The sequence below is a fragment of the Myotis lucifugus genome, unplaced genomic scaffold, assembly GCF_000147115.1.
Source record: "Myotis lucifugus unplaced genomic scaffold, Myoluc2.0 scaffold_308, whole genome shotgun sequence".
NCBI lineage: Eukaryota > Metazoa > Chordata > Mammalia > Chiroptera > Vespertilionidae > Myotis > Myotis lucifugus.
This window is the reverse complement of record NW_005871356.1, coordinates 302,916-316,244: the sequence shown is the minus strand read 5'-3', so window position 1 is coordinate 316,244 and position 13,329 is coordinate 302,916. Positions and strand designations below refer to the sequence as shown.

Here is a 13,329-nt window from a genome sequence, read left to right as displayed (position 1 = left end):
ATTTACCTTTATTTACTGAGGACTTTACATTTTATTTTTAATTTCATTTTCTCAAAGCTTCTTCACTTGCCTGAGTGGACTATCAATTTTAATGTCTTTCTCATTAAAAGAAAACACTCACTTTGTAAGCATAGCTAAGTATGGAAAATCCAAATGGATTATTATCCAACATAGCCCATCTTTCTATAGTGTAAATAGATTAAAGATGCTGAATACATAAAAACATAGTCTTTTTTTCTGTCTACATTTATTAGATTAGTTAGGTTCCAGTCAGCATTTTTCCTCTATCTTCAAAAGACATCACCATACTATTTTGCTTACTGAGTACTTGCTATAAAAACAATAGAAAGAGAACGTTCTTAAAACAAAATAGCTCCAAAAGAGACAACTCATAACTAGAACGTAAATGAGTTTTGAAAAGATCACAGAAAATGGTATTGAAAATGTTTGAGTATCTTATTAAGATCTGACAGAAATCAAATTTGTATAATTTTTATGATATTAAAGAACTATGACTTCTTATTATATATCCACAATTATTTGAGTAGATTATATACTTCAGCAATAATATATCAAATATCTTGTCTAAAGACAAAACTTACATATAAAAACATCCATCCAGTAGTATTTGATGAGCACTTACTCTGTGCTAGGTATGATGCTAGTCCCTTAATGTAAAGACACATAAAATGTTCTACTATCTTCAAATAACTAGTTTGTTTATCAAACACAAACAGATAAATACAATAATGTTGAAATATAAAAAGGGTACTCTAAGAATACAGAAGATGTAACAAACTATTCTGTTTGGGCTGCTGGGGAAGGTTTCACCAAAAAGTAATTAATATTTGAGCTTAGTTAAGAAGAGCTCTGTAGGTGAAGAGATGGTAGTATAGAATAACGGACATTCTAGGAAAACAACAGCTATGTATGAAAAGGCCCAAAGTCAAAATGTGCCTGGTATACTTGGGAACAGTAAGAAATTCGGTGGAGCTGGAGCACAAAATATATATGTCTCATTCTCTTCACCCATGCTCACCAACTTCTCTACATAAGTAGTAGTATTAGTTTTTGGTTTCTCCTTCCTGTGTTTCTCTGTGCAACAGTAAGCAGATGTACACACACATTGTCATTTCCTTTTTCTTGCACAAATATAGCGCTCTGTATACACTTTCTCCTACCTTATTTTTTTTTTCACTAACTGTATGTCCTGAAAATCACCCCGTGTGGTTTAAGAGAGATCCTCCTCTTTCTTTTTTACAACTGTCTAGCACTCCATTGTGTTGATGTAGCACAGTTTATGCAGCGTCTCTTATGTGTGGTTGTTAGGTGGTTTCCATTCTTTTGTTATTACAAATAATGCTAAAATGAATAATCTTAGGTACATTTCTTTTTCTTATTGTTGGAACTGTAGCTTCAGGATCAAAATGCAGATTTGTTAGCTTTTGCCAAATTATCCTCTATAAGAGTCGTATCATGTTATGCTTCTAGCAGCAATGTATGTTAATACCTATTTCCCCACAACCTCAATAACAAAGTGTGTTGTCAAACTTTTTAGTGTGTTTTTATCAGTCTGATAGTTGGCATAGGTAATCGGCATAGAGAAAATACAGTATCTTTCCTTCTAGTCAGAGACCTTTTATGTCTCCTCTAGCCCCTCACCTCCTGCCCCCACCCTGGTTTGTGCACGTGTGTTTGTTTTTGCGTGTGCCTGCAGCCCAATTTCAGAGTTTACAAATCCTATAGATGATTAGGTCTTAGGAATCTTTATTTTAATGATGAAACTGAAGCCCTAAAACATACATAGTAGCAAAGATAAACCCAGAGGTCCCTATTTTGGTTTTCCATTAAATTATTAACTTGTACTCAATTCCTATATTTCTAGGCCAGGGAAAAAGGAATTTTCTGCTTAAAGAACATATTTGAAAAGTACCTAGCAAAGTACATGCCAAGTAGGAGGCACTTGAGAAATATTTTGTAACTGTATGGCAGCATTAGTAAATATGAAGTAAAGCAGAAACAAGCACTTTTTAAACATTTAGAAAAGACCTACGGTCAAGTAGTAAATATTTTCACCAAAGTTTTTACGTAAGAAAACTGTTACCTCTTAGACACCATCTAATTGTTGCTTCAAAAATTCAATGAGTAGGCAGTTTTATGAATAATTAATCAAGGGAATTTCTTAAATGACTTTGTACATTCAGAATATGTTCAAAAGGTAGTATGTCCACTATTATACTCATGGCTTCCTAAAAATATGTTAACGAATACATGTAAAGAAAAGACCCCAGAGCACCTTTGTCAAGCTTTACTTGTTCATTTTCACTGTGCGCCTCAGTCATGAAACCAATGCAAAATTTTCTAATACTCAAGTTGTTTTCTTGGGCCTAAGAGTGAAGCCAGTCATGCCCAAGCCTTGTTTAATGTATGGCCATGCATATGTCTGAAACAATATGTGATTTTTTAGGGAGTGGTAGAAGCTAAGAAATTAATCCTGGGAGGACTGGAAAAACCAGAGAAAAAAGAGGACATCATGATGTACCTGCTGGCTCTGAAGAATGCCCTGCTCCCAGAAGGCATCCCGATCCTCCTCAAGTATGCGGAGACAGGAGAAGGGCCCATCAGCCACCTGGCTACCACCACTCTCCAGAGATATGATGTCCCTTTCATAACGGATGAGGTAAAGTCTCCAAGAAGGTTGGGAAAAGTCACAAAAGGAAAAGGGCATGTCTAAATATGAGTAAAATGCAGATGCCTTTGAAGTCATCCTATTTTTTTCCCAAACTACCAATTTCTCTTTTCTGTTTAGAAATGCCTCTTAAATTGGATTTAAGGCTATGCTGAAGCAGCCTCACCTTTTGAATAGAAAAATGTCCTATATCCTGAAGCATAAATATTAAAGCATATTCTTTTACTTAAAAAAACACACAAAGTATTGCCCTGACCGCATATCAGTTGGTGGGAGTGTCATCTCCTTGCTCCAAAAAGTTGTGGGTTCAATTCCCAGTCAGGGCACATACCTAGGTTGTGGGTTCGATCCCTGATTGGGGCACATATGGGATGCAACTGATCTATGTTTCTCTCTCACATTGATGGTTCTCTCTCTCTGTCTCTCTCCCTCTCTCCCTTTCTCTTTGGAAATTGATAAAAAAGCATGTCGTCAAGTGAGTATTATAAAAAGAAAAGAAAGTATTTTCAGAAATACCTTTATTTCTATAAATTTTAAGATGCTGTTAAAATTTTTTGACACTGAAATATCTTTCCTTAAGTATTGGTGTCTACAGCTACATTTTCAGGCAGCTATCTAAATTAAACTTTTATTAAGGCAGAGAATGTTTATAAACCCCAAGCTAAACTGCCTGTTGAGAATGATGTTTCCAATTTTCAGATAAACATCTTTCCATTGGTTTTGTGTCATGTTTTTTTTTTTTGGTTTTTTTGGGGTCTTTTTTGCAAAAATGTGATGGTTAAGGTCAGGGCCTTTTGAGACATACAGACCTACATATAAAATCTGGCTTTGTCCATTCCTAGTTGTTTGTGCGTAAGTGAGTCACTTAACTCCTATATACCCAAAAACAAGGCCAACATGTGGGAGAGATAGTAAAAGACATTGAAAGAAATATTTATAAATGCCTAGTACAGAATACCACACACAGTGTAAGATTAGGCAGTGCTTGTAACCAGCAGAATTATTTGTTGCTACAGAATGTAAATACATTGGCAAATTTCCTTTGGTGTTAATGTTTTTGTTTTTTAAGTCCCCTAATGTAACCAATGGACTTTCAATGATAATGATGTGTCAATATAAGTTCATCAAATGCAACAAATGACCACTGTGGTATAGAATAGAGGGAGAGGTTGTGTGGGATGGCGGGGGTGGGGGGGGGGGCAGATGAGGAGCAAGAGTATATAGGAACTATCTGTACTTTCAGCTTAAGTTTGCTATGAACCTAAAATTGTTCTAAAAAGAAAGATTATTACAGTGTAATTTTTAAAAAGGAGAAAGGAAGGTTCTTAGGTACTTCATTGTAAGGAAATATCGGTTCATGTAGCCATCTCTCCCCTGAGCCCCATTGCCACATGGTGGTAGTATCTTTTAAAAAATCTATATTAGTTAGGTAACATCATGATCTGCTATAATTACAAATGAGCCTCGAAATCTCAGCTTGCCCTGGCCAGTGGCTCAGTTGATGGGAGTGTCGTCCTGTACACCAGAAGGTGGTGGGTTCAATACCCAGGTTGCAGGTTCAATTCCTGATCGGAGCTTGTGCGGTAGGCAGCCAATCCATCTCTCTCTCTCTCTCTCTCTCTCTCTCTCTCTTAGTCTCTCTCTCTCTCTCCACCCCCCTTCCTCTCTAAAAAAAAAAATCTCAGCTTATCAAAAATGTATTTCTCATTCATGCTATGTCTAATGTAGGTAAAGGAAATTGTGCCCCAAAGTTCACTACAATAGTGAAACAAAAGAGATGGAGATGATGTACCAGCTCTTGAGTGCCTCAGCCTAGAAACTACCCAAAGTGATTCTGTTTATGACCTGTTAGCAGAACTTTGGCCCCTACCTAATAGCAAAGGAACCTGGGAAATGTAGGAATGTGTATTTTAAGAGCACTAACTATGTCTGCGGCAATGTCAATTTTAAAAGCCTAGATATGCACTAATAAATCTGAACATCTTATGAACAGGTGAAGAAGACTTTGAACAGGATATACCATCAGAATCGCAAAGTTCATGAAAAGACCGTGCGCACCACCGCAGCTGCTATCATTTTAAATAACAATCCATCCTACATGGAAGTAAAAAACATCCTGCTCTCTATTGGGGAGCTTCCCAAAGAAATGAATAAATACATGCTTTCCACTGTTCAAGACATCCTACGTTTTGAAATGCCTGCCAGGTATGATACAGTGCACCTGTCTCTGCTTTTTCAGGCTTAGCTGTATATTGTGTGGTACACATGTGGATAATAATACCGGTATGGTCACTATGCTGGGTTGTGTTACACAATGAAAGAGTTTGCCAAATTTCCCATAAGAGAACTATTTAGCAACTTCACTTTAGCACTCTAATTTAGAATTCCAGGTATGATTTTTACTCTAGGTCTCCTGCTCAGTCTGATAAATATAATGTGACCAAATGTGAGTCATGTTCTAGAATCCAACTATATTTTTAATAAGACTCTTTTTTTAAATAGTACTACAAAAGGATGTTAGGTTCTCAAAAAATGGTCTGTCATCTTAACTTTCTAAATGTTAGAAATTTTTGAAGCCTCATATCACAGGTCAAAAGAATTTACCATTTAAATTGAAAAGCTTAGGCATGGCCAACAGTTTAAGGACCACTCAAGGGATGAAAAATGGGACCAACAGACTTTGTTGCTCCCAGTTACTCTTACTGGCTTCATCTTCCTGCTGGTTCCCAAGTCTCTTCTTCATTCACCGATATCCCTCTTCAAAGTGGTGTCCCTGAAACTCTCTACACCTCTTCCCTGAAAGAGAGGGCCAGAAAAGGAATTCCCATTTCCCCTGAGTTATATGCAGAGCACTCCCCCCAGGAACCATCAAATCTGAGCATTACCAGTTGAAAAGGAAAACAGACAATGCGAGGGAGGAAAATAAGGAGAAATGGAAACAAATAAAAAGGCAGCAAAAGATTGAAGGAAAAACAAGAACTAAGAAGGATGAAGGAATAGAAACGGGGAGTGAGTAGAAGAGAGAAAAGAGCAGGAAACATAAGGAAAAAGGAGCGTGAGGATGGAGGAAAGAAGCAGAGCCCATTTGCAGCCATGAATTACTAGTCAAGGACCTGACATCTTCTATTGCTGGGTTTTCTCTTATGAGACTCATGGAGGAGATCCTGGTGGATCTGCTGCCCATAGTGATTCTGAACATAGTGATTCAGGGGCAATAAAGAGGAAGCAGAGGGGACAGGCGAGGAGGCCATCGCAAACACTGCAGGTCAGATTCTCAGAACCAAAACCATTGGAGTTGGAAGGGACATTAAAGGCTATCTTGCTTGGTGTTTCCAGTGTGGGGGCCTAGGCTCCTGGCAGGGGGTGTCCAGACATTGCCTACACCTCTCCAGTGGCAGGAGAGTCACCTCCATAGAGGGAACTGGTGTCATTGTTCAGAGACTCACCATTACTTTTTTGTATAACTGAAATCTTAGTATTGGCCCTGGTTTTACCCCCGGAGCCAAAAGGAACAGGCCTAGTAATTTATCCATACGCAGACCCTTTGAATATTTGAGGAAAGATGTATGATCGTCCTCACCTTTTATTCTCCAGGCTGAACTCTTAGAACCTAGTGATACTGGGGGCAAAAGATGATAAGGTAACCATTCTCTCCTCTCAATAATGTTCTACCTCAGATCTAGGTCCAGATTTCTTTCTGCATTGTTATAATTTTATAAATACCGATATGATTAGTGTTAAGTAGTCAGGAATGGAAAGATCTCCACACTAATTAGATAAGTAGACAAGTTAGAGATATGGGGTAAGGTTCGAGACTTTTGTTAGAGGAGACAATGGTTTATATATGGATGTAGCTGAGATTTTTTTTTAAATAAATCTTTATTGTTCAGATTATTACAGTTGTTCCTCTTTTTCCCCCCCATAGCTCCCCTCCATCCAGTTTCCACCCCACCCTCTGCCCTTACCCCTCCCGCTGTCCTCATCCATAGGTGTACGATTTTTGTCCAGTCTCTTCCTGCACCCCCCACACCCCTTTCCCCTCAAGAATTGTCAGTCCACTCCCTTTCTATGCCCCTGATTTTATTATATTCACCAGTTTATTCTGTTCATCAGATTTTTTATTCACTTGATTTTTAGATTCACTTATTGATAGATATGTATTTGTTGTTCATAATTTTTATCTTTACCTTTTTCTTCTACTTCCTCTTCTTAAAGGATACCTTTCAGCATTTCATATAATACTGGTTTGGTGGTGATGAACTCCTTTAGCTTTTTCTTATCTGTGAAGATCTTTATCTGACCTTCAATTCTGAATGATAGCTTTGCTGGATAAAGTCATCTTAGTTGTAGGTTCTTGCTATTCATCACTTTGAATATTTCTTGCCACTCCCTTCTGGCCTGCATAGTTTCTGTTGAGAAATCAGCTGGAGAATCATATGGGTACTCCCTTGTAGATAACTAACTTTTTTTCTTGCTGCTTTTAGGATTCTCTCTTTGTCTTTTGCCCTTGGCATTTTAATTATGATGTGTCTTGGTGTGGTCCTCTTTGGATTCCTTTTGTTTGGGGTTCTGTGTGCTTCCTGGACTTGTAAGTCTATTTCTTTCACCAGGTAGGGGAAGTTTTCTGTCATGATTTCTTCAAATAGGTTTTCAATATCTTGCTCTCTCTCTTCTTCTGGCACCCCTATAATTCGGATGTTGGTATGCTTGAAGTTGTCCCAGAGGCTCCTTACACTGTCTTCATATTTTTGGGTTCTTTTTTCTTTTTGCTTTTCCGGTTGGGTATTTTTTGCTTCTTAGTATTTCAAATCTTTGACTTGATTCTTGAGATCCTCTTGTCTGCTGTTGGATCTCTGTATATTATTCTTTATTTCAGTCAGTGTATGTTTAATTTCTAGTTGGTCCTTTTTCATATCTTCCAGGGTCTAACTAAATTTATCGGCGGTTTCCAGAAAATTCTTGAAAAACCTTATAACCCTGGTTTTGAACTCTATATCAAGTAGTTTGCTTTCCTCCATTTCTGTCATTTGTGTCCTGTTTCTTTGTCTCCGCATTTTTTATGCTTCCCTGTGTTGATAGAGTGGCTTTTTGTGCTAGGTGTCCTATAGGGCCCAGTGGCTCAGCCTCCCCAATTACCTGAGGTGGACACTCCTGGTGCACCCCTTTGTGGGCTGTGTGCACAGTCTTATTATAGTTAAGCCTTGATTGTTGTTGGTATCACTGGGAGGAATTGACCTCCAGGCAATTGTCTGTTAGAATCAGCTGTGTCTACGGTGGGAGAACTTCTGTGCTGAAGACACACTTATGGGGCTTTGGTGCTCACTGAGTCTTCCCCCTGAGTGTGTCCCTTATGGATCTGAGGAGTTGTAATCTGGATGGTCCCACTCTGACCACTGGGTACATTGGCTCTTGGATCTCTAAGGAGGTGCTAATTTAGCCTCTGCCTGAGGCTACCCAGCAGGAGCTACGGAGAGATCTGCAGATTCTTCTTCCTTGTTTGGGGTTTGGAGGTGCCAAAATGAGGCCCAGCTGTGAAGCAGTGCAAGCTGCTGTGGGGCCTTGGGCCTTCTTTTGGATGTTCTGGGTCTCTCTGACCCAGCTGCAGTTTGTTAGTTAATTTTAGATTGCATTCATATGCAAAAGCCTCTGCGAGCAGCTTGGGTGGGGCGGGGTCTCAGGGAATCAACAGGGTGGAGCAAACAGCTATGGCTGATCCTCAGCCCTGTCCTAAGAGGCCCCGGGTCTCAGTTTCCCGTGGTAATCGCTACAAGCACCTCTGAGAGAAAGCCGCCCTCGAATTCCGAGTTCCGCCTGCGGCCAGACAGTCCAGTTTCTTTCCGTATGAGTCTGGGTCCCCAGAGACTCGCCCAGAACTGGAGTTCAGAGCCGTCAGGAGCTTGTGTCTTCCTCCTGATGGAAAAAGACAACCGTGTCCTCAGTTGCCAGCCCTTTCCATGTGCGCCTCCATACCTCTGCACTTTACTTCCGCACCTCCTCTGAGTCTCAGTGTGCTTTTCTCTTTCCTTCTAGTTGTAGAATTTCCATTCAGCCAGCCTTCCTGGGTTCTGGATGATGTCCGTTTTGTCTTTTAGTTGTATTTTTGAAATGGTTGTGCGAGGCAGCAATTTCAGGTGTTTACTTATGCCGCCATTTTGGTTTCTCCCGCTGAGATTTTTTTTTTAATTGAAAAGTACATGAACACAAAAGAAATTCCTGAAAGTTTACCATTATGTAGTTGTAATTAGCCAGTGATAACATTAGAGGGTGTAGGAAAATGTTTAAGGAAAAATTGGCAACCTCTCCAGTTCAGGACAGCTTTCTTTTCAAGTGCATGCTGTTTATCAGTGGAACCAAAGTGACTCAAAAAATATGTTTGTCCACTGCTGAGGCGTGTCCATCAGCCAGCTCCCACTGGCTCACAGCTATGTCCTCATCTTGCTGAGGAATGAAGGGGAAAGCCCTGACTCTGGTGCTAGCACTCCAGCTGGCACTGCCCAGTCCTGGAGAAGTGTGAGGAAATTTCAGCCCCTGTGTTTTCCATGGAGGACTTGGGTTTTTTCCAAATCTGACTTGGGAATCAGTCATTACAATGAATGTGCAGCTTTCCCTTTTATGTGTTGCAGCAAAATGATCCGTCGAGTTCTGAAGGAGATGGTTGCTCATAATTATGACCGTTTCGCCCAGAGTGGATCTTCTTCTGCCTATACTGGCTACATAGGACGTATGTAACCTAAAGGGGTCCTCCCTCCATGCCCCTCCCAACGTGGGTTTGCTGGAACTATTATTAAATTACAGGGTTGGCTTTCTTTTCTTTTTTGGCCATTAGGTAGCCCCCATTCGGCATCCACTTACGGTCTTGACATTCTTTACTCCGGTTCTGGCATCCTAAGGAGAAGTAACGTGAACATCTTTCAGTATATTGGGAAGTCTCATCTCCATGGTACCCAGGTAACTCATTTTCCATTAATTTTGATGGATAAAGTATGTAAAAAATTAGTGTGGGGTAAAATAAGATATATACTGATGGTAACATTACAGAATGTGTAAATTAATGGTGGCTGCTGGCATATGTCACCCATGATTTCATCATCTGTAAGAGGCTGATGGTTTATAGTCCCAGAGAGAGTTCCAAATATGAACTTGAAATATAAATATATATATAGATTTCGTGCCAGTATTTCTCACATGTGTTTTAAAAAATATTTCTATTCACAGATATATTTCTTGGAGCTCCAGATATTTCATTCTAGAATATATTTTCTTTCTCTGGGTATTTCCATGAAGAGGTTCATTCCCCAAAATAAAAACTTTTCATAAGAGCCTGGCTGGTGTTGCTCAGTGGTTGAGCATTAACCTATGAACCAGGAAGTCATGGTTCAATTCCCAGTCAGGACACATGCCCAAGTTGTGGGCTTGATCCCCTGTGTGGGGTGTGCAGGAGGCAGCCAATCTCATTATTGATGTTTTTATCTTTTCCTCTCCCTTCCTCTCTGAAATCAACAAAAATATATCTTTTAAAACTTTCATAACAGAATATGGCTCTCTAAAGAGTTAATCTATGTTTTTCCAATACTGCTAGGAGAGAAAAGAATAAAGTGTAGGCGTTTGACAGCTGGCTGATTTCTGTCCTTTTGTTTTATCTAAAATTTGGTCAAGGCTTTCTAATTTTGAAATATGCTTTCTTTTTAGTTTTCATTCATATCAAACTGTAACCTTCTAAATAGACTCATTGAGGCTTAAAAATGATCCAGTGCTATATAAACTCACTCTACCCTCTGATAGAACTCTAGACAGAACAGTATGCTCTTCCGTCCTGAGGAATCACCATCTGTTTTCTGATATGCACTCTGAAATGCCAGTACCCAGTAGCAAGGGACTGGGTGGGGAGGACAGAGCATATGTAGGATTCCTGTGTCAAATAGAGATCAGGATGTGAGATTCACCGTGCTTCCTTTGAGCTAGAGAGAAAAGGTTGGACCCGAAGGTGTGAGTCATGGTTTAGAGAGCTCCACACCCTCCCATAGAAGCAGCCTTAGGGTGACTGTCCCAACACCTCTCCACCTCCTTTTAGGGGCTCTACACAATAGCTGACCCAATCTGTATGACAGTTCTGGGGAGACTAAGGGTTTCTGGGATGACACCATCAAATAGAAAGCAGTTAGGAAGAGGGGTTTGAACCCTGCCTCAGCATTTGAGCTTTTTTTTTTTTTTTTTTTGTCTCATCTACAAAATGGATAAAATAACATGTATCCCAAAGGGTGGTTGTGAGGATTAAATGAAGAAAACTAACTAGCCCTAGCCAGTTTAGCTCAGTGGATAGAGTGATGGCCTATGGACTGAAGGGTCCTGGATTCAGTTCCGGTCAAGGGCACATACCTTGGTTGCAGGCTTGATCCCCAGCACTGATGAGGCATGCAGAGGGCAACCAATCGATGTGTGTCTCTCACATTGATATTTCTGTCTCTCCCGCTCCCTTCCACTCTCTAAAAATCATTGGAAAAATATCTTCAGGTGAGGATTAACAACAACAACAACAACAAAAAAGAAAAATAACGTTATATTTAGGCATAAAAGTTGTTTTTGTTTTGTTTTTGCCTAGCTGCTACAGATTTTTGAATTATTAACCCCTGGGAAAGTTCTAGCTATAGCTCACCATCGCTTACAGAACAGGCATGGAGCTTATGTTATGTCATGTTATGTAATGTGATGTCCATTTCTCCCTAGGTGGTCATTGAAGCCCAAGGACTGGAGACCTTAATTGCTGCCACTCCCGATGAGGGGGAGGAGAACCTTGACTCCTATGCTGGCCTGTCAGTCATTCTCTTTGATGTGCAACTGAGACCTGTCACTTTTTTCAACGGATACAGTGATTTGATGTCCAAAATGCTATCAGCATCTAGCGACCCTGTCAGTGTGGTGAAAGCACTTGCTCTGTTGATAGATCATTCCCAGGTAATTAATTCATTCTGCAAATTTTATTGAATTCCTAAAATGTACCAGGTATATTTTAAATGTGTTCTTTGCCTTGAGGATACAAGACAAAGTTCCATGCATCTTGGAACTCACATTTTAAGCATTCAGTCTCTTGGTATTGTTGCCCTTTCTCCTGGCTATAGATAAGCAAGGTTTTCTTTTGCCTTTATTAGCTGGTTAAGACATCTCACTGTTAAGGCAAAAGAAAAAATACTCAATATAATATGAGTATAGTATAATGTCAATTATATTTCAGTACAACTGAAAAAAATAAAATATGAATTCTAACATAAACAAGAAATGGTGGAGGAAATCGTCTAAGATAAAACAGAGCAGACATGGCATTATCTCTGTTCACGTGGCTTTCCTGGACATGAGGGCTTAGATAGTTATTCTAAAGCAGGAGCTAAACCACATGGCTTCACAAGTTACTGATGACATTTATCATGATGACGATTATGAAGAGCCATGTAGTGCATCATTTTGACCCTGACAAATTAGTAGAGGAACAACCAATCACTGACACCAACCACATGTAGACTTTTTGCCCCAAACTCTCATGTTCACAGAATCATATAAGATCTAACCATTTATTAGTAGAGAATAGGAGAACTTCCATTCACTTGAACTGTATTCTTCAGAATGATGTTCAGTTTTTCTCACCCCCAAGTTTTACATTACCGTGATAAGTTATGATGATACTATCTTTTGTGCAGTAAGATTTAGGTAAGCAAGATACTATGGATGGGAGTGGTCTGCCTCGGTGGGTTTTCTGGGAAACAGAAGAGGGTTAATCTGAATAACCTTTGAGTTCAAATGTTTCATGCTTAAAAAAAAAATTTTAATGGCTTGACTTATTTCCTGCCTTACTAAGCATACCAATATAAAAAATGGAATATTTGTTAAATAAGGATCCTAGAGGAAATCCCTAAAGTGATCACTTTGTACTCTAATTCATACTTATGATATTAGTGATATATGAGGAGATTGGATTAAAATCTACAGACTATAAGACTTGTTGGAAAGTTTGCTTTTGTGGTTTAGTAAATTCATGAGTAGGTTTGAATTTTGCCCCTACTCATTACTTTCTGTATGTTCCTGGGCAGTACTTAATAGCTTTAAACCAAGATTTCCTACTAATGAAGTAAGGCATTTGAAACAGATAGTCCAGAGTTTTTACCAGCTTTGTTGTTTCCCAGATAATTTGAGGATTCTGATTTGTTGGGTTCTGGTTATGAAATCATAGATTTTAAGATGTGGGAGAGACCTTAAGTATCAGATTTTACTAAAACCCCTTCAAAACATCATAGGTTAAAACTAAATATTAATGTCCAATCTTTATTATTCCTAGTAGCACTTCAAAATACCTGTATATAACAAAAAAAACTAGGGTAGTGTAACGAAATAGTTTGATTTTTATCATGTAACAAATATTTAGAAGTAGTCATCCAGTAAGTAATGTGTTGCTATAGAAATCCTAAGTTATTACAAGATCCAGGCTCTTTTCCCCTCAGCTCAGCCATTTTTACTTGTGGCTTTTAACCTCATGCTTGTCACCCCATGATCATCAGATGGCTGCTGCCTTGCCAGCACTATTACCTCAATCCAAGAAGGAGGAAGGGGCAGTAGAGTCTGACTCTTTTTCAGAAACTTTCCTGGAAGCCCTA

The 13,329-nt window shown here is 39.2% G+C and overlaps 1 protein-coding gene across 6 annotated transcripts in view; it reads left to right on the top strand.

Moving 5' to 3' along the window:
- MTTP (microsomal triglyceride transfer protein) overlaps nt 1-13,329 on the top strand; it is a 59,833-nt gene that overhangs the window by 37,080 nt on the left and 9,424 nt on the right. For all 6 annotated transcript variants that reach the window (XM_006100280.3, XM_023763905.1, XM_023763910.1 and 3 more), the window contains 5 exons: nt 2,468-2,680; nt 4,683-4,894; nt 9,313-9,410; nt 9,516-9,637; nt 11,414-11,641. In XM_006100280.3, coding sequence (XP_006100342.3) covers nt 2,468-2,680; nt 4,683-4,894; nt 9,313-9,410; nt 9,516-9,637; nt 11,414-11,641 — 873 coding nt within the window. The remainder of the gene's footprint in view (nt 1-2,467; nt 2,681-4,682; nt 4,895-9,312; nt 9,411-9,515; nt 9,638-11,413; nt 11,642-13,329) is intronic.